At 40.9% G+C, this 21,764-nt stretch overlaps 1 protein-coding gene across 1 annotated transcript in view; it reads right to left on the bottom strand.

Annotated features, from left to right (window-relative positions):
* Positions 1 to 21,764, bottom strand: part of Setbp1 (SET binding protein 1) — a 400,094-nt gene that overhangs the window by 5,085 nt on the left and 373,245 nt on the right. Inside the window, exon 6 of the mRNA XM_008825920.2 lies at positions 2 to 395. Coding sequence (XP_008824142.1) covers positions 2 to 395 — 394 coding nt within the window. The remainder of the gene's footprint in view (position 1; positions 396 to 21,764) is intronic.

Raw genomic sequence — 21,764 nt, forward strand, 5'->3', positions numbered from 1 at the left:
CAGCGGGGGCGCCTCCCGGGCCATGTGGATGACCGCCTCGATGGTGGCCATCACCGCGTCCTGGCCGGCGGCCGGCTCCAGCACCAGCGGGCTCAGGCTGGGCTTCTGGCCTCTCTTGCTGGGCAGATCAATGCATTTTTCCAGTACTGGCATTTGGTCTCTGGAGTCCTCATCAAACTGGGTGGGCTGCTTCCGGGGCCGCCCTCGCCTCTTCTTGACGAAGTTGTTGCCTGTCTTTGATTGTCTCTGTAGTCGCTTGGCCTTCAGGATCTTGTTCACGTGGTCCAGGTTCTTCTTGGTGGACAGAATCTTGGTGTAGTGGCACATTTTCCGCACTTCGCATTGGATGGCTTCGATCTCCCGCCTCTTGAATCGCTTCTTCAGAGAAGAGCTAGCTGCAGGAGGAAAGAGAAGGGAAGTTGAGCTCAGGATGAAGGCAGCTTAATCTTAAACCTGTGGATGTGACTCAGTACCCAGTATTTATATTTTCTCTATTAAAATCGAAAACCTTAAGGAAAAAACATTGACTGAATGTTATATGTACAATGAATTACTTCAATTCTCACAGTTGTCCCTATTTTATTTAGCTCAGGCTTCCTTGAACTCGAGATCGTGAAGCCTCCTTGAGTGCTGGGAATACAGGCTTTCCCACACACAATCTGACTCCCCACCCCCTACTATGTTAAAGATGGGGAAACTGGAGCTCACACTGGCTTTGGAGCAGTAGAAGCAATGGACAGAATTAAAGTACTAATTTTATACCACTTTTCCTATTCCTTTAATTAAAGAAAAAATTTAGCCCAACTCAACTTAGCATTAGTTGCTACTTTCTCTTTGTTTGACCTTGAACGAACAGAGTGTATACAGCCCACACCATGGAGTCTGATCATATGGGTGTACCACTGACATCTTGCAGGAGTCCTCCAGCTGATCTCTAGATCTCCAGCTGCAAGGGAACTACTTTTTCTACCCCTCCCCACCTCCCAGGGAATTATGCCTGGACACTCCAGTTGGAATGGCATGATCTCTCAACATTTTCCCAGAGTTCTGGACTTGTCAGATTGCCTGATGATGTCCAATTAACCAAGTTCTTCATAACCTTCACCCCCTGGGAAACTCAAGAGCAATATCCGCCACGTGTTTCTGAATCTTTACACTTCCCCCACTGAACAGTTGTTTGCAAAGAGCTCTTTTCATGTGCTGGTGGCCAGATGCGCCTCTATTTTATGAGCCTAACTTCTCAGGAAGTCCTGCATTGTGCCACTAAATGACCTTCAGAACTGCTTTGTTTTGAAGTTCAGACACTGTAAAGTGTGAATGGCTTCAAGACATAGCCAGCCTTTCACCCTTCCATCATTCTTTCTCCTGTTACTGTTCATGAGCAGACCCATGTGTACATACCTGTGCATAAGCAAACACCTACGTGCATGGATATGTGCACACGAACCCAGGCACACTGTTCATCCTTTATCCTGGCCACGGGTCCTTTGCAAGCTCAAGGGTCTCCTCACTGAATTCTTGGCTGTTATGATTTTCCCTAAGTGTTCAACCCCAAAGGAGCCCACTTAAAAGACTTAAGTCTAAAGAGAATATATTCATTTCACTATGCTGTTTGTTGTGCCTCCCAATACTATTTTTTTAATCTGTCAGCAGAGAGAATAAATATCTTAAAGAGAAGAAAAAAACCACGTTTAACACCTGGCTGCTGCTCTCACTTTTTCTTGGGTACTCCCACTTTATTCTTTCCATGTCGCCCCACTTCTCCCTCATGCTGTGCCCATCACAGACCACCAGGAGGGTTTTATTTGAAGTTATTTATGCCACTAGCTTCATGGAGTGGGAAGCTCCGAGTTCCATAGGCCAGGTCAAACTGCCACTGCTTTTGGCCAAAGGTCAGCCAGACTGCCTGAGCAATGAATAACTACTGAGCGATCTTTAAAATAAGTTATAAAGATCAAAATAGAACAAAGGCGGAGTGAGCTTCTGACTATAAAAATAAAACTTTTGTAGTTAGTCTTGTAAAAAGAAAAGGGTGCTCAATGATCAGTGCTTGTGTGGTTTTACACCACTCACAGGGCCTCGCATGGTGCCTCTTGAATGGACGGAATTGAAAGTTGTTTCTGTGCTGACAAATCAAACTAATCATTGCTGCCTTCTAGTTAAAACCTGGGAAAGATTTCTAGTTTGGATTTTTAAGGCAACTACTGGAAATATAATGATCTTAAGAATTAGCAGGCCTCCCTGACCGAGACAAGCGATGTACCTTATCCACAGAGGGCCTGAATAAATGAAAGTAATCAGAAATATGCCATAAAATGGACATTACTTAAATATAGGATCCACTTGTAGTTACTTACCTGCTCTTTAGTTTATATCATTTACCAAGTTATAAAATGCTAGATGGTCTCTAATGCAGGATACAAAAAATGTAAAATAATTTTGCAGACGTATAATACAACATGGTATAAAGTAATTTTGTTAGTTCTATCTCAGTAGAATTTGACAGAAATGCTTTCGAGCTGAAGATCACAAGGGGGTAAATATAATCAATAGAGTGTCCTGCTTATTAGAATGAAATGTCAAATTAAGTAAATAAACAAATTTCTAAACTAAACTAAGGTCAACCGAAACCTAATAGACAGCCTCATACGATATTTTTCCATTTGAATAATTTTGATTAAATCTTTGCATTAAAATGCTTATGAAATAAGTATGACAGTATAAGCCCACCAAATAGTAAGTACTAAAAATAGCATAAGCAACTTTTGTGCCCACCGTTCACATTTAACTAATGCTAATCTTTTGTCCTAACTGCTTTATTTATTTATTTTAATTAATACTTTTTGAGACATGAACTTGTTATATAGATAGTTCAAGGCTGGCCTTGAACTCATAATCCTCCTGCCTCAGCCTCCTGTGTGCTGGGATTACAGATGTGCCCCCTTGCTTGGTACTTTATTTTAAAGAAAGAAAACCTAGAGTGAACAGTCTTTGTTACATCCTCTATTCCCTTACCTTCTTTTTACATGTTAGTATTTTCATTACATGAGTGTGGATATATAGCTGGTAAAAATTAAGTCTGAAACAATCTAATGTTGGTAATAACAAGAACTTGGAATACTTGCAGATTATTGACAGGGGTATAAATCGGCCTCACCACTTTGGACAGCCTTAGGACAGGGGCTCAGTACCCTAGCAAATACTTGTCAAGAATGCCTCCTTCACTCATTTGGTAAAAGGACACAAAAGACAAGTGTTTCCCTTGAAACTCAGTGAATGTTATCAAAGAATGAAAGCAACATAAACACCAATTGAAAGCTAGCAAACCAATGATGAAACATTAAAATAGTGGAGATTTTATATATAAATCAATATGGTTAAATATACAAAAAGAATTGAATGAAAAAGCAAACTACAAAAGGTTTTGTAAAATTACCATTTACATGAATCTAAAAACACATATTCTTTGAATTTTTACTTCATCTCCAGTGTCCAACTGAAAAGGTTTTCAGTGACCACTGTGAGGGAAATCAACTGTGAACCAAAGACTTGCTGAAGGAAGAGTTTTCAGTATTTAGTTTTCTCTAAAGCCACCTCTTCCAATGTTACAAACATCCAAAGCAGGGTTACCCAACAGAAACTTTTGGAATGTTGAAACTTCCTTTGTCTAAGCCCAGTGTGGTACTGCACACCTGTAATCATAGCACCTGGGAGATGGAGGCTCCAGGTCAGCTGGACTATAGAAGATACTGTCTCAATAACGAGCAGACAGAAAAGCAGAGCAAAGAAGAAGAAAGAGAAGGTAGAGGAGGAGGAAAAGGAGGAGGAAGAGAAAAAGAAAATAGTCTACACTACTGTCCCATACTGGCTTACTGGAGATAAATGGCAACTGACACTCAAAGTGTAGCTAATATGATTCAGAAATCGAATAATTTACTTTAATTTTAATAGTTATGTGCCCAGTGACTACTTCTTGGGCAGCACAGCTGTAGACTAAATAACCTTGACATACCCAGGACAGAAGACACCCAGAGATTCAGTCACAAAAACAAGGGTTCTTAAAAATTATAGCTAAATAATGTGGTTATCTTCAAAAAAATAAATGTGGGTGAGTAGAAGGAGAAACTAAAATAAGACTGAAGATATAAGATGATCTTACTTGAATATCAATTTTAATAAATTGTTAGATTCTGAAATAGACTTTCAATTGAACATGGCCTGAGCACTTATTGATATAATTATTGCTAATTTTCTTAAGTGTGATGGTTGTGTCAAGATCAACGTTCCATTTTTCAGTGACTATCTTTTAATAATGCATGCTAAAATGTTTGTGGGTGAAGTAATGTGGTAATAACAGAAATTGGCTGCAAAATAGGAAAGGGGGAAGTGGCAAGAGATATTGATTAAACATGACCAAGAATCAACACTTGAAGCTCTGTAATGGGTATACACAGTTCAATAACGCTATGCTGCTTACTTTGGGATATGCTTGACATTTTTCATAAAACAACATTAAAAAATATGAATAAGTGGGAAAAAGGTATTTCTCGGAATCTTAGGGAAGGAGCTCTTTTAACCTAAATAGTTTTGGAAGAATAAGAAATACTCCATTTTTCTAGAACGTCACTCTGACTGCTGCCCTTTTGGCTGAACTGTCTGAAAAATGAATGACTTCTGTTTTATGTTGTGACAATCACAACATATGAGTGAGCTGACTTCTATTCATGACTTTAGGTATTACATCTTAATATTCCTTTCTTTTGTATATTATAACATTTAGTTTTTCCACATGTGCTGAACATCTGAATCGTATTTTGTTCTCATGCTTATTACCCAAACTTTCAGTTCAGAGTCAGTGTTCCTGTGGATGAAGACTAGAATGGCACAAATGATATGACCTTGTACAAATGAAGGTCAACAGTCATGTTGCCATTTAGTGCTTCTGTACCCTTCGTTTGTTACAATGGACCAATGAAGTAGGTGTTCATGAAATTTCCTTCAGGATTTAAAGATTGTCAAAATTCTTTCCTACGTTCATTATCAATTTCTTTCTAGAAATTAGGAGTGACTTTCTAAAATGCATTTTTTTGTCTAATAAATTTAAAATCTTAGTGTGGGGAGATGAGGATGTCGGGCTTGGCAGGGTTTGATATTCACAAATCTGTCTCCTCATTGCTTATGATTTCACTGTCTCTCTAAATGTTTACAGATTTTTCTTCTTTCAAATTGTTTCATTATTGGACAGTAATTTCTGGGCTCTTGCTGCAAAGATCGATTCCATATTTGCTGTCTTTCCTATAATTGTCCTATATCTTGCCTGCTATTTGTTAAACTTAAGGAATAATTATGAGTGGCCCAGGCAAAATGCAAATTTATTTCTTTATAATTCTGCAGTACACATCATTTTCTAGATCCCCAGAACTGTCATGCACATGGTTAAGCTGGTTTTGGTCCAGACCTAGAATGTCTCTTTAGTCCCAGTGCTGGAGAACTGGCTCATCAGCATTTGCTGATTTCCCCACATCTTTTCTGGTAAAAGAAGAATGGGTTTATCAGTGCTTTTTGTAAATAGACATACAGATGAGTATAAGCACCATGAACCAAGTCAAGGTCTAACTACGAAGGCTAGGTATATATAGAAGACTCTCATGAAATTGGTGCTAATGTTGGTAGACTACATTTTACACACAGATAAGACACAGCTAGTTTTACAAATCAGATTTGGGTGGGTTGGTGGGAAGCAGATTTATTTCTGGAGTCCTTCGGAGTCTTCCTTGCTGTTTGCATGGTCTTAAAGAGAGGTGGGGTAGAATTTTAGGAAGACTGCTCTGTTTGGAGTTGAGTTGTCTTTCAGGGTAGAAACAGCTGGAACACAACATCAATTACTAAATAGAGCTTCAGCATGAATTGACTTTTGGGCTGATGTGTGTTAGACAGTCCATTGTAGGCAAAACCCACACCTTTCCCCTGAACTTTCTAAGTTCTCAGCATATGCATACTCACACAGCAGAACATGATCTGGTAGACACTGTGTGGTCAGCACACGTAAGTCAAAGAGAATTCAGTTCTCTCTTGTTTTCCAATGTAAATGGTAAGTTTCTGTGGTTTGTGCTTGAATTTGAATCAGTAATGATCTCTTATTGTCCTAATGCTGCCTTGAATTTTTTAATGGGAAGTATGAGGCAACCTGCTTTGCCATGTAAAATTTTTTCTTCCATCCTGTGAATTTAAATTAACCCTTACAGTCCTGGCCTCAAAAGCTCTTTTGAAAAAGAAAAGGAGTTACCTCTTCTGGTAGGGCCCCTGCAAGGCATGGAACGAATGGATGGCTGTGGATATCCAAAGTACTAGAGCACTGAGCATTATTAGAGCAGTAATTTAGAATTATGAGTTACAACTGTTATGGGGGTAACCAACCACTCACTGATAGGATTTGAGGCCTATTTCACAGGAGGAACCCATGCCTGGTACTATAAACCCAGTAAAAAACAAAAACGACAACAAAAAACATATGGCTGGAGAAGTCATAAGCCCCAGAGAAGGAACCTCCTCCTACTGTCTAGTTAAATTGACAGAAATGTCAAACTACCTTTTCAGTATTTATGTTTACCCCAACTGCTGCTCCCAACCATACTCAGAGAAGCCTCTCTGCTGTGGACAACAGTGAACGCACCTTGACATTTCAAGGTGCCAAGAGAAATGGACAGTTAAGTGCTCAGCCCTAAATAAGACACTGGTACCACCTAAGGCTCAGGGAACACTGAGGAAGAGGGAGCAGAAAGAACGTAAGAACTAGATGACTGGGAGAAAGACCACAAAACTGACACCTTCCGAGTATGACAAAGCATTACAACTAGGAACTCACAGCAACAGCAGCTATTTGCACTGGGTCTGCACAGGACTGGACCTGTCAACAGCCAGTCATTGATGGGAAGTAGGCTCATGGGGCTCTACCTCTCCCTGCTGAACTACTGACAAATTCTGGGAGAGGGGAAATCATTGTCTTCATTTATGTACCCACTGAAGAGTCCGCCAAGCATCAGCAGGCAGAGGACCCTGGTTAAATTGAATGGATTACCAAACAAATAAATAGACATGATTGTGGGAAAGGGAATTGTAGGGCGAAGGGGGAACTGATAGGGGTGAGAAGGAGACAAAAGATGACAGGGGTGGTGGTGAAAGTAATTTAAATGCATTATACACATATGAAATTGTCAGAGAACAAATTTAATTAACTTGTTGAAAAAGAAAACGGGGATTGCCATGATGAAGCACAGTTTCTATTTTTATTCTTAAATTTGTCTTATACTTTGATCTTTCTTTGAAAATATGACCAGTTTGGGAGTTTATTGTGAAAGAACACCCTATTTCAGCTGTAACAGTCTGGAATTCCTGGTCTTTTATGCTGCTCCTGTTTCACACAGTAGATAGCGCACCTGATGCAGAGATGAAGCAGCGGGCTTTGTAATTGTGCGCATGTTTCTGCTTATCTGAAGTGGGAGAAGACATCAAACAGCAAGTGCCATTGAGCATCTGCCTGTGGCTTTCTGTAGGTATTGGTGATGTTAAGCATTTAGAAATTTGCCTTGTTCTCCCCCGCCCTTGGTATCATGCCCACTGCACATTTCCCAAAGAGGAAGCAAGTTTACTTATTTGGTTGTAGGAATATAACATTAATAATTTGTATTCACATTACTGATATTTTATCTAAAAAGAAAGAACTAAATCAATGACTCTAATGCATTATATATGGCACCACAGTGATGTCTTCATTTGGCCTGTACATAAGGTGATGCATCGTCTGTCACACTTTGGCAAAGTGAGGCCACAGGCATTCAGGGGTCAACAACACGTCTTACCAGTTCATTGCATTCAAGTGGTACCAATCAAGGTCTGCACTCTAAATGCTACTGTAGGTCAGCCCTCAGGTTAATTCTATAAAGACATGACTTTTAAACAAAAAGACGAAAGCAAAATACTTTGTAACAAGACAGAGAATACCCATGAAACATTTCACACATCACAGCAAACTGTATAAAAGGACTTCTTTACAAAGAGGAATTTCACAAGTTTCTTAAGTAAAAAGAGTTTGAAGTGTACTTATATTTTTTTCTTGTGTGTGCAGCCATGCACTGTGACTAATGTTACCTAATAGTTGTTAAAGCACACATAAAACAGTTAATGTTCCTGTAGGGTAACGTGGGTCAGAGAGTAACTGCTTTAACAAAGAAATTCACACTCTAAAAAGAGCATTTTTGGTAGTTGATTGGAAATTTACCCATTGTTTAGCAATTTTGTTGCAGAAAATGATATAACCCATAAACCCCCTTAAATCTAAAAAATTTAAAGTTCTTGTAAGCAGAACTAATTTCTGAATGAAGGCATTCAGAGATTTGAACACATTAAAAGGTACAATGCCGCTGGGCATCGTGGCACATGTCTTTAATCCTAGCACTTGGGAGGGAGGCGGAGGCAGGCGGATCTGTGAGATTAAGGCCAGTCTGGTCTACATAGTGAGATCCAGGCCAGCTGGGGATACAGGGAGACGCTGTCTCAAAAACAAAACCAAACAAAACAAAAAATGTGCATTGCCTTCTGATCTACAAGACCATCTACTCATTAATACAGAAGATGGTCAGTCATGTTTCAAAACAAGCCTTGTTTAATTGATGTGAGAATGAAAAGGTTATGATTTAAGCACAATAATTCATTTTTTCTTTGAGCCTTAGTCTATGTGAAATATCCTATTAACCTGCACTAACTAACAAGAAATGTTGAAAGAACAGAACTCAGATCTTCAATTTACATTACTGAGAGTGTTAAAATATAAAATAATTATTGTATTTTCATCATTTATTTACTTTTGAGACAATCAAAGCCCAGGCTGGCTGAAACTTGCTATGTAGACCAGGCTGGCCACAAATTCACAGAGCTATGCCTGCCTCTGCCTCTTCCTACTGAGTGCTGGGATTAATGATGTGTACCACCACTCCTGGTTAAAAGAAATTTTAAGACGCATGTAAACTCAGTGTGGTAGTTTGAATGAGAGTGTCTCCATAGGCTCAAATATTTGAATACTTGGTCCCCATTGATGGTACTACTTTGAGAGGTTTAGGAGGTGTGGCCTTACTGGAGGAAGTATGTCACTGGGGGTGGGCTTTGAGGGTTCATATCCTGCCTCACTTCCAGTTTTGGCCACCATACCTATGGCTTCCTGCTATCCCTCCCTGCCATGATGAACTCTTAACATTCTGGAACCATGAGTCCCAATAAACTCTTCCTTCTATACGTTGCCTTGGACACGGTAGTCTCTCACAACAACAGAAAAGTAACTAATATACTCAGTTTGCTTTTCTTAAAACATTGTTAAAACTGTAAAGTTGGCATACAATTTTAGTGGCAACAGAATATTTTTATTTCAATGATATAAATTAAATGAAATTTAAAATGATTTTAAGAATATCATTTATATGAGTATTATCTCAGCCTTTTTAAGCTTGTGCTTTCAAAAGTGCATATTCTAAATATGCATTTTTGTGGGATGCCTATTCAAAGTTATCTCACTGATATCAATACAGGTTCAAAATCCTTGGAGCCTACAGACCTAAAGATTTCCCCCTCTCTTAACTCCTATAGAATTTGTTCACTCTATTAGTATTTAACCTTCTCTGAGCTCATGGCTAAGAAGCACTAAAGCTTCTTGAGGATAGACATGTGTTGCTCTTCAAAGCCCTCAAATCTAAGAGACCAGTTTCTGTTCCATAGTAGAAGCCTTGTTGGTGAGTCCCGATACACTGTAAACTCCCTGTGCTGGATGACTTCAGTTGTCAATTTGAAATACCTTGGCAGAAGGAACCTCAGTTGAGGAACTTTCTCCATTGGATTGACCTGTGACCATGTCTGTGGGGCATTTTCTTGATTGCTGAGTGATGTGGGAGCTGCTCTGCTGAGACAGTCTCCTCACCAGCCCTGAGGTCCGGGATCAGGCAGCAGCAGTGGTGACTGTGAAGGCAGACCAGATGGACAGCCGCAGCTGGCGCCCAACGTGGGGCTCGGGTTCGAGCACAGAATGCCCTCTTTCTCACCCATTTTTCACTGTGTGTGATCATTCCCCTCATCCTTGCATTCCTGATCTTTTGGCTCACAGTCTTCAGTTTGGAGAGTTGCTCCTGTCTCTGCCGATCATCTCCTTAAGTGGCTCCTGAGTCCCTCTGGGTATATCTTTGGTGCTGGATGGTTTTAGTGCCAACTTGACACACCTGGGTTGAGGGAGCCTCAATTGGGGAATTTCCTCCATTGGACTGGCCTGTGGCCATGTCTGTGGGGCGTTTTCTTGATTGTTGAGTGATGTGGGAGGGCCCAGCCCACTGTGGGTAGTGCTGCCCCTAGGCACTGTGTTGTATAAGATCCTGTGATCCTGTGATCCTGTGTTGTATAGGAAAGTGACTGAGCACAGGCCAGAGGAGCAAGCCAGTAAGCAGCACTTTTCCATGCTCCATGGTCTGTGCTTCAGTTTCTTCCATGAGTTCCTGCCTTGGCTTCCCTTCATGATGAACTTAAGTGGAAGATGATAGAAAACCTTTCCTCCTCAATTTGGTTTTTGTCAGTTTTTATCACAGTAATAGAAAGTAACTCAACACTCCTACAGTCCAAGCCTGAATGAGAGTTATCTTTCCATTCTCTACTTCATCACGGATTTGCAGGAAATTTCATAGCAGTCAAGAAGAGTTTTATATCTATGAAGAGCTTTTCGAATGAAATTTGAGGCTGGCATCCTTTATTTGGGTAAGCAATACTGAAGTTCTGGCCCCTAGGTTTTCAGAATCCTTGACTTTGACTGCAGTCACATAATACCAATCATTCATGAGTCTGGGGGTTGGAAAATAAACCTGTGTCTTTGGGCAGTTAAAGGCAGTACTACTGCACTTGAGAGAGGCTGAGCCTACTAAGAACATTGTTAGGAATGCTTTAAGAAATGTAGCAAGGTTTTGGTTGGTCCCAGAAAGCTGGTAAAGGAAGAGGGCTCAGAGATCAAAGTGAGCAAAAGAGGAGACTATATAGCTCCAAAGAATATTCACCAGAACTCTGTGGGATACATTCCAGATATCCTATCATGGATGAACAGAAGAGTCCTTAAAGTATGGGAGCTTTTCTGAGAGTAATGTTTACTAGAGTCTGGAGTGGCTTCCTAGGCTGTTGTTAAGTAGTGAATTCAGAGAAACAGCAACTATAAACTGAGGAAAATGAGAGGACCATTTAGTCCCATGCTATTTCAATAAACTTTGGCTTTTGTTTGCTGCAATGCAGATTAAGTCTCAGAATGGATATGACTATACACATCCATTTTGTAGGGGGCGGCTTCCATATAAAAGGAGATAAGAAAGAGTTACCCTATAAAAGTGGGGCATTGTTTCTATTAGAAACCATAAGTTAGCAAAGTAAAAGCCCAATGCCAGGAATGGATTTCCTCTTTGGAAGCTGTTGACAAGGGGTTCCATAGACCCACAAACAATACTGGTTATTACCCTTGCTCTTGGTTACCCACCAGAACTTGACAGTAAGACCCTATTGCTGAAGACACTGCATACATGAGTTGTAGAAAAAGCAAGGAGAAATCAAGTTGGTATTGACTTCAAAGCTTCATCTCTACTGGCTATCTTTCATACTGCTGGAAGGTGCTATGCTTGTTACCAGAAGAAAAAACTTAATCATTAACCTTACCCAGCTGTGAATCTTGCGTGTTTCAACAACACTGGCCTGGCAAGATACAACTTCTCATGCAATAGTGGTATACAAATATGTGAATAACCAACCAGTTAACTGTATTTAAGGTCCATTTCATAAGAAGGAGCCCATAGCTGACACTGATATCAGCACTAGGAACAGGCCACAGGACATAGGAGAGAACCTAATACTATTATTTTGCTAAATAGATAAAGTATTAAAGTGACTCCTAATGACTTACTATTATACCTGTATTTTAATGCAGCTCTCATCTTTTACTACAGAAGCTTCCTTATGCAGCAGATGGTGATTAACACAGAAGCCCACAATTGGCCAATGTGCAGAGAACAAGAGACTGCAGAGGGATTATCTCAGAATTGGACACCTATATCAAACTACCACCTCCAAAGCCTCAGGGATCTTTATGGAAGAGGTGGAGAAAAGATTATAAGAGACACAGGTGGTAGATGATCATAGAGAACCAGAATTGTCCAGACAGCTGGGAAGTTACTCATATGAACTCACAGCAATGGTGCCAGCATGGACAAGACCCATGTAAGCTCAAGTCAAACAAAATCCCAGCACAGACATGGGAAACTGGGTAAGAAACCCCAACCCTACCTGAGCAGCTATTGGAAACTGATGCTGCTGGGAAGGGGAGAGTCAGTCTCTTCTAAGGGTGTGATTCTTGGTAGATTAACCAGGCTCCAGGGGCCAGAACCACACTGAAGGACATTTGGGGACACAAATTTGACTCTATAGGCCTTAGTTACACACACACACACACACACACACACACAAGTGGGGGTAGAAAGGGGAAAGGAATCTTAAACACAAAGTATATTGTATGAAATTCACAAAATTCAATAAAAAAGAAAATCCAAATTTTCCATATATATGAGGTATTTAGTACGAAACACTGAATTGGTTACTTTCTAAAATCAGAAGGTACAGCACTTATGCTAATGAAGGCCACACTTTAAAAACCTACATATTTTCAATAGTATCCACACTATTGGCCCATTTTAAATGAAGCCTCAATTAGCTTTAAGATATGTTTAAAGCCTGGGCATCGCTATGAAGAAATAGTTTCTGAGCATAATGGCAACCCTTCCATTTAAATCTGAAAAGTTTAGTTTTACTGGTTCTGATCATCTGTTGTGAGAGTATTTAGTGTCATTAATCTTCATTTTATTTCCCAGATTTTAAGGGATTGTTTTTCAAAGGGTTGAATACTGTCAAAGTTAATGATTGCCCCCTTTAACTCTTCTGGGCTTGATTCAAGTAACCCAGATGCATGCTGTTCTTATTGAAGCTTTTTAAGAAAATAAACATCAATTTACACAATAAAATATCTTTGTATTCATCATAAAAACAATAATCGATTGCACGCAATTGCTTTAGATTTTCCCATATTGTGTCTTTCTGCTTATGGGATGATGGATGAAGCCCAGAAACAATAACTTTGCATTGCCTACAGGTGTGTGTCCAGTTCTATTATGTCTGCAAGTGTCAGAGAGGATATTATGTCTGGTGTTAGACAGGGGGAAAAGTCTTGCGCTTTTCTTTTATCCCAAGGCAAATTTCCTGTCCTAGTGAGGAAAAAAGAAGACACAAAATACTATTCAGAGTGATTCCAGTGCTTCCAGATTTCTACTGGAATTCATTTATAATTCCGTATTAAAGTTTTTTGTTCTTGTTTTGAGGCAGGGTCTCTCTGTAGCCCAGTTAGCCATGGTCTCATAGAGATTTACCTGCCTCTGCCTCCTGACTGCTGGGATTAAAGGCATGCACCATCATTCCCAGTTAGTATTAAAGCTTTTAAAATATTTTATTTATTATCTTTATTTTATGTGTAGTAGTGTATTGTCTGCATGTGTGTAAGTGCACCCATGTCATGTAATGTCTGCGGAGTGCAGAAGAAGGTGTCAGATTCCCCTAGAACTGGAGTTGTTAGCTACCATGTGGGTGCTGGGAATTGAAACCGAGTCCTCTGCAGGAACAGCTAGTGCTCTTAACCACTGCTGAACCATCTCTCCAACCCTGTATTAAGGCTTTTTGTTAGCACCTTATATCTTAGTACATCCTGCCCAAGGTTTAAAACTCTCAGTAAGTCCTCTTCTTGAAAGCTGTCCCTGGCAGCTTAAGTTTATCTTTCTGCTTCCCTCTACATTGCCAGCACCTCATTAATAACTTCGCATAATCTGTCCTGTGCTTGGATTGTGGGATTACTCTGTATTTGCCCTTCTTCTTATAACATGTCTTCCTAAAGGAACCAGAACCATGAGCTGTTCTCATTCATTCTCTGAACAAATATTGAAGGAGTCCACGTTGTGCCTAGCACTGAGCTAGACACTTGAATTCTGTGCCCTTCTCCTTGTGACTAGCACAGAGCTCAGCCAACTTCCTTAAATTGAAATCAGTTTTAATTCAGATATATCCTAATCCAGAACTCACAGTATATTTGTACAGAATCTGTACATAGGATACAAAGGGATGTTTTGAGGGAGATCCAAAAAATGAGATCTTCATGTATTTCAATAGTTCTCTTACCCTCCTCATAACTTTAGGATCCCTAAAGTATGACCAAAAGTATTGTTAAATATAGACAGATATTTAATCTACTTCATGGGAGAAGTTGGGTTCAGTGACAAAAACAAGTTTGGAACTCATTACAAGTCACTAAGCAAGTACCTTTAATATTTAATAGAGCTGCTGACTGATGGAACCAATGAGTTCTCATATTATCATCTGACATGAAGAATTTACACACACAAAACTCCATATATATCCATATACATCAATGAGTGCTGGGATTTTATATATGGATTTATACACACACACACATACACACACATATAAACTTTTATAGAGATATACATAGGGTGAGAGAGAATGAAGGAGGGAGGGAGAGAAAGGGAAACGAAGAGAGATAGAAGGATCTTTTGAAAAAGAGCAGCTTCAAGTTCCCAGAAAAGGTAAGTAGGCCCTGAAATTTCCCATACATCTTGCCCCACCACACACACAGTTTTCACAAAGAACGCTCTTTTCATTGCCAAAAATTATAATGGCGTATTGTGGGGAGGGGGCCTTATGCTCTCCTGGCTACATTTTCCACAATTTCAGACTTGACAGTTTGAGAGAGAGGAAAAATCTCCTTCACCTTTTTCTTTTAGACTGTAAGTTATTGGCTCTTATACCATGAAGCTCAAATTATAGGAAAAGTTACTCTAAACAAACTCAAGTTACAATGCATGGAGTAAGAGAATCATAAACAAAACACAGACATATGCTCTAGTATAAATAAGGGCCTGGATCATCAGCTTCCAAAGTCTGCTTCCTATTAATTACACAACAAAATGAACTTTTCATATGTAAAACACAAATGACTTAACTTTGGCAAGTTGCATGAGAAAAATACCAGGATTGTAGATTCTTAAGCACTGACAAAACTGGATTTCAAAGTAAAGAAAGTCTTCTACAAATATCTTCAGGCATTATGGGGCAACCAAATCTCTAGGAAGAATGTTTTTGAGCAATGAAGCTTATACCCAAGCACCCAGTAACACCACTTGGGGTGTGGATCTGGAACCCCTGTGAACTGAGAGGCAATAGTAGGCTTCTCTTTTGTTCTGGGTTCTGTCTTCTTTCTTGGGTAAAGTCTGGATGCAGGTCACACAGAGTACATATCCCTTGCTGAGACCACTACACAATTTCAGTTTCCTCCATTAGTATCTTCACTATCTTTGAGACTTTCCACTGGTAGCAACTTATGTTTTCTAAGTCTTGTGAAGGCCATCTGGTGTCAATTAGTTTACAGGTATTTAGGAAGAGTACTTCTTGGGCAAGAGCATTCTTCAATAGGTGAAAAACTCTCAGAGTGGTGGGAAGTAACTCATCTTGTTCCTGGGGTCCCTTTAAAAGCAGACTTCATAAAAATAAACTAACAGGATTAGTTCCAATGGCCATTAAAACAACAGATAAATATTACACATCTAGGCTGGTGAAGAGTGGAGGAAGTATGCTTTCTCTTTGCTGATGGAGATGTGGGTGGTTCCCACTCGCACTCAAGGTTTTGATTTGTTACAGCTATGATGTATCTCAGGTCTTAGACCATACAAGGTAAATGGAATGCATTGTTCAGGCCCTAAGGGAAAAGGGAAGGAACTAACAGTTTTGAAAAAACCAGGCAGCAATATTTCATATGTGACAGCACTCATACTGCATAGAGATGAAAACAGATCTCTAGTGTCAGCCATTTTCCATGGAAGGACTCTCATCTAACAAGTGATGAAGTCAACTAACTTCCTTCCTTCCTTCCTTCCTTCCTTCCTTCCTTCCTTCCTTCCTTCCTTCTTTCCTTCCTTCCTCCCTCTCTCCCTCCCTCTCCTTCCCTCTCGCTCTCCCTGCCCCCTCCTTTCCCCATTTCTTCTCTCTTCCCTCCCCCTTCCCCTTTGTGGTGGGTTGAATGAGAATGTCCTTCATAGGCTCCAAGTTCCCAGTTGGTGGCCCTGTTTGGGGAGGTCTTAGAAGGTGTGGCCATGCTGGAGAAAGCACATCTTTGGGGGTGGGCTTAGAGAGTTCTTAAACCTTTCTGGATCTCCAGTAGCTCTCTGCTTCCTGTGCCTGCTTGAAGATGTGAGTGCTTAGTTTCTGCTCCTGCTCTGGTCACCTCACCATGCCTCCCCGCCATGACCAGCTCTGATTCCTCTGGAACCTAGAATGGTAAGCTCAAACTCTTCCTTTTATAAGTTCCCTTGGTCATGGTGTTTTATCATAGCAGGAGAAAAGTAATACAGAAATTGGTACCAGAGAGTGGGCTATTGTTGTGACAGACTTGACCCAGTTGTTTTTGGGAGGACTGTGGAAGTGTGTGGAATTTTGGGCTGGAAAAGCCTTTGAGTGCTTAGAGTTTAATGAGCTGTTGCTGTGGAGCTTGGAACAGTTCTGCTGAAAGAGGTGTAGACAATGGAGGCCTGGCTTGTGAAGCTTCAAAGGGAAGTAAATATTATCAGGGCTGTTTGAATGATAGTTTGAATTGAGAATCTGTGGTTTCTAGTTGGCTGGAGCTGAAAAACCAGCTGTGACTAAGAAGAGACAAGCACCCTTAAGTGTGAAACCTTTGTTTTACTGGGACAATTGATGCTGGTTAGCTGGGGCTGAAAAATCAGCTGTGAGTAACAAGAGACCAGGAAATACTTCTGGGAAGTATTTCCTCAGGATCAGCACATAGAAGCTGTGGTTCAGAGGGCCCAAGCTTCCATCTCAAGCTGGAAGTAGGACTTGGTAATGTGTAAGAGTCTCCTGCATGGTTCTGGTGTTGAAAGTGTGAAGGGGTCACAGAGAGCAGCTGTGGCTTGGCACCCTGAGAGGGCAGGAAAGGCCACTGGTAAAAGTGAAGTCTCAGTTGCAGTGAAGACCCCCAGGATTGAAGGGGTCATGGAGAGAATCTGAGGCTTTGCACCTTGAGAGGCCAGGAGAACGCATTGGGGAAAGTGCAGCCTCAGTTTCACTAGAGACCCCAGCATATGAGAGATGCTAGGACCATGGGACAACCACCAAGGGCAGAGGCAGGTCTGAAGTGGAGCCAGCCTAAGCCTACTAGACAAGCTGAGTGTATGGTGGATGGCAGAGCCAGAAAGTAGAACTGCCCAAGCCCTTTGGAAGATTGTGAGTGAATCCCAGATGTCCAGCCTTGAGCTACTTTGCTGGACTTTGGTTTTGCTCAAGTATGTGATACTTCCCTTTTGAAACAAAACAGTACTTAATTTGTTTTGATTTTATAGGAGCCCAAAATTGAAAGATTTTTAAGAAGCTTTGAACTTTCAAAGTATTTGGATTGTTTTTGTCTTTTTGAAGCAGGGTCTCCCTGTAGCCCCAGCTGGCCTGGAACTCACTTTGTAGACCAGGGTGGCCTTGAACTCACAGAGATCCACCTATCTCTGCCTCCCAAGTACTGGGACTACAGGCGTGCACCACTCTGCCCAGCTTAAAGTGTTTGGATTTTAAAGGACTGTGGAACTTTTAAAGTTTTACTGTTTTATGTTGTGATATTAATATGAACATGAGATCTTGGGAATTGGAAATTAGAAGTTTGTGTTTAATGGTGATATGCTTGAGTGTCAGATTGACAAGGGGGTAAATTATGCTGGATAGCTTTAGTTTTCAATTTGACAGACCTGGGTTGAGGGAGCCTCAGTTGGGGAATTGCCTTCATCAGACCGGCCTGTGGCCATGTCTGTGGGACATCTTGATTGTTCAGAGATGTGGGATGGCCCACACCACTGTGAGTGGTGCCACCCCTGGGCAGGTGGTCCTGTACTGTGTAAGAAAGCAGGCTGAGTACTGACCAAAGGACCAAACCATTACACAGCATTCCTCCATGGCCTGTGCTTCAGCTCCTGTCTAGGTTCCTGCCCTGAGTTCTTACCTTGGGTTCCCTTAGTGATGAACTGTGACCTGTGAGAGATGTAAGCCAAGAAGCCCTTTTCTCCCCAAGTTGGTATTGGTCAGAGTGTTTCGTCATAGCAACTGAAAGCAAAGTATAACCCCCTTCCCCTCCTTCTCTTCCCCTCCCCTCCCTTTCCTGTCCCACTTTTCCAGCTCCCCCTCTCTCTCCTTTCTTCTCTTCCTCCCTTCTGGTTTGTGAGCCAGGACTTCACTGTGTAGCCCTGGCTAGCCTGAAACTCCCTCTAGAAAGGCCAGCCTTGACTTTGCAGTGATCCTCTTGCCTTTGCCTCCTGAGTATAGGTGTTGGGATAGCCCTGCTCTATTGCAAAGATAGTCGTATAATATGATTCTTTAGGAAAGCAGAGAAGACAAGGAAGTAGAAAAAGAGTGAGATACTCCAAGACCAATTAAAAGGGACTGAAGTGTTGTAATGAGGACTCCACAGTACCCCATCCTTTAATTACAATGTAGTTCCTGCTCTACTTGAGTGGTGGAGGAGTCCAGCTTGCCAAGCAGGTGTCATTTATAGTCTCCTTCCACTGCATTTTTTACTGGCAACATGAAGAACAAAGGTCCTTGCTAGTCTATTCTAATCCAGTCTTGTCTGGTCTTTTCCAGAGTAAGCAGCAGGAGAAAAACGTCCCTGGGGGAGACAGTCTGGGATTCCTCCAGCAGTTATGTAGAATGGGAAGACAAGTAAGTGATGCTTTCTGTCTCCTGAGCCTCGCTCTAGTGTCTCTCCCTGCCTCCTTCCGGTCTCTGCTCTCTTCAGCTGCCTACAGCTTGCCTGGACCACTCAAGATCATTCTTAATGACCATCATTACAGTTCCTCCACATTGCCTGAGGCCATCTCTACAGCAATGAGCAAGAAAGACTTTGCCCCTCTCCTAACAGCTGGGCTCACTATGCCAACTTCACAGGAACAGAGTTTGTAAAAAACTCCATTAATTACAGGAAACCCAAAGCACTATGCCCTTTCTCATTAACATAGTTGCTTTCAGTTGCCACTAAATTATCTTACCACCATTAAACCAACAATCTAATTAGACTTCTAGAAATGGAAAGAGCCAGTGAACAAGGCAGGCACTGCACTTTCATCTCAAAACTGGTCATAAAATATTTGTGCCCTTTCGTCCTGTGCCGCATATAATCTGCTCCTGGAAGAGTCTCCTTTCATTCCCTCCCATTTATAAAGAAGAGCTTGAATATTTGATAGGAGTATCTTAATAGAAATCGCTTCACGTATGGGAGGTTTTCCTTTCCACATTCTCTGAATGTGGAGTCCTCATTACAATAATCGCACCTGACTCCCCCTGCGACTGATGCCTCACAGCTAAACCTCCCACTGGGCTTCAATGGAGGCGTGAATGATACTATCACTGGGAATAAGATAAAATGTATTATTATCATTACTCTATTTTTAAGAGGGTCTGACTGTGGCACAGAGTGGTTGGAGTGTAATCTGCATGACGCATTCAGAGATAAATTGAGTTAAACTTCTTACAGATACAGCACTTCCAAACCTGTCATTAAGCCTTCCGTCTTTTTCAAAATCTCATCTCTGGAGAGAAAATAATTGGTTACATTAAGTCCAGACATATTTATTGAGTATCTACTATGCACCAGCACTGCCCAAGGTCTTTGGTGCCACACTGTGAAGCCAACTGCTCAAGAGCAGTGCTCTTGGTTTTCAATTCTCTTCTTTTTATCCCAAGGGACTGGGAATTCATAGGCTGTCCAATACTCATTAAAGAAGATAAAATTTAAGGGAATGCTCACTGTCTAGGAAAGCCAATATTCCAGCCCCAATGTAAGACACATAAAATTAAGTACAGATTAGATCACAGTGACCTTCACTTTGTAGTGGCTAATGCTGAAAATTCTATATACCTTCTGAATGAAGAAACATACTTTTATGCATGCAAGTTCCTCCTATTCTTTGTAAAAAAAAACACCTGCTCTTGTGTAAGACTGTTTATTTGGGTGTATTTTGTGTTTGTGTATGTACGTGGTACATGCATGTTGGTGTGCAGGTTGAAAGTGCATGTGGTCCCTGAGACAAGGCCTGTCCCTCAACTGGAAGCTTGCCTTCCAGATAGGCTTAGCCAGTGGGCTCTTGGGATCCTCCTACCTCAGTTTCCCAATACTGGGGTTAAAGGCATGCATAGCCATGGCTGGCATTTTATGTGGGTGGTGGGGATTTGAACTCAGAGGCTTATGCTTGTACAGCAACTTCTCTTACCCACTGAGCTATCTCCCAAACCCCTGTATTAGACTTTTTACTTGAAAATAAGCTTCACCTGAGTTACCTGGAGGGAAAACCAGGTATTGTGCTCACATTATTGAACTAGTAGATGAGAGGCCCCCAGCATCTCTCCCAGGCCACTTTCTGTGATGAACATCTTTGGGATCATTCCTCTTTCCAGTGCTTATGGAAGATAAATGCAAATCATTGCTTCTCAGTGCTAATTAATATGATGCTGGAGTGCATGTTTACATGTACTAGTTTTCCCATAAAGCAGTTGTTTAATGCACCTTAAATACTATTTAAAAATTATCTATTTGGTGCCCACCTCAGCACTATTTAGTTTTAAAGCTAAATAAGGTCTGATAATAGATAATTTGGTCCACTCCAATATGGGACAGAGGTACCAAATGTATGGATCAATGTACTGTGGGCTTATAGGGAGCCAAGGAAGCACACAGGTATAGTGCTCAATGACCTTGGTTCTTAAAACGGGTATGGGGTGCTATAGAGACAGCTCAGTGGTTAAGAGCACTGGCTGCTCTTGCAGAGGACCAGGGTTTGATTTCCAGCACTCACATGGCAGTTAACAACTATCTATAACTCCAATTCCAGGAAATCCAATGCCCTTTTCTAACTTCCGCAGGCATTGTAGGACATGAGTACACTTATATGCATGCAGGCAATACATTCATACATGTAAAGTAAAAACAATAAATAAAATATTCTTTAAAAAATGGGTATCAAGGAAGACTTAGCACTCAGCATGTATGCTGAGTTTTGAAGGATAACCCAAGATTAGTCATTCAAATGACATGAAGGACAGGTTTACGAGAAAAACATTAAGTGTGGAAAATACATACTAAGAAAATATTGACAACAGCAATGACAGCACCTACTGGTTGAACTTTTACTAACTTTGCTAAGATTTGTGTTATGTGTTCCTTACCATGATCCTTTACAGTAGGCACTACTTTCTCTCCATTTTCCAGACAGGCATACTAAGACCAGAAATCACCCAGCTTGTAAGGGCAGATAGTATGAAGTAAGTACACATGTGCGCAGCTGAAACATTGAATAACCACATAAGAAAAATCATCCAACACTTAGAGTAAGCAGAAGAGGAAGAGTCCATGTCCTTTTATTCTTCCATGTCTGCTCAATGACTACTAATTATCTAGGTTAATGTGTCTTTGTTGGACTGGCAATTTACTAGTGATTACAAGTTCAGAGTCTGCCAGTCTGTCTGTCTGTCTATCTATCTATGTATATATCTTTGTATCTATCTACCATCAATCTATCTATCTATCTATCTATCTATCTATCTATCTATGTATATATATC

Source organism: Nannospalax galili, unplaced genomic scaffold (genome assembly GCF_000622305.1).
Source record: "Nannospalax galili isolate Female #2095 unplaced genomic scaffold, S.galili_v1.0 scaffold169, whole genome shotgun sequence".
NCBI classification, from domain to species: Eukaryota; Metazoa; Chordata; class Mammalia; order Rodentia; family Spalacidae; genus Nannospalax; species Nannospalax galili.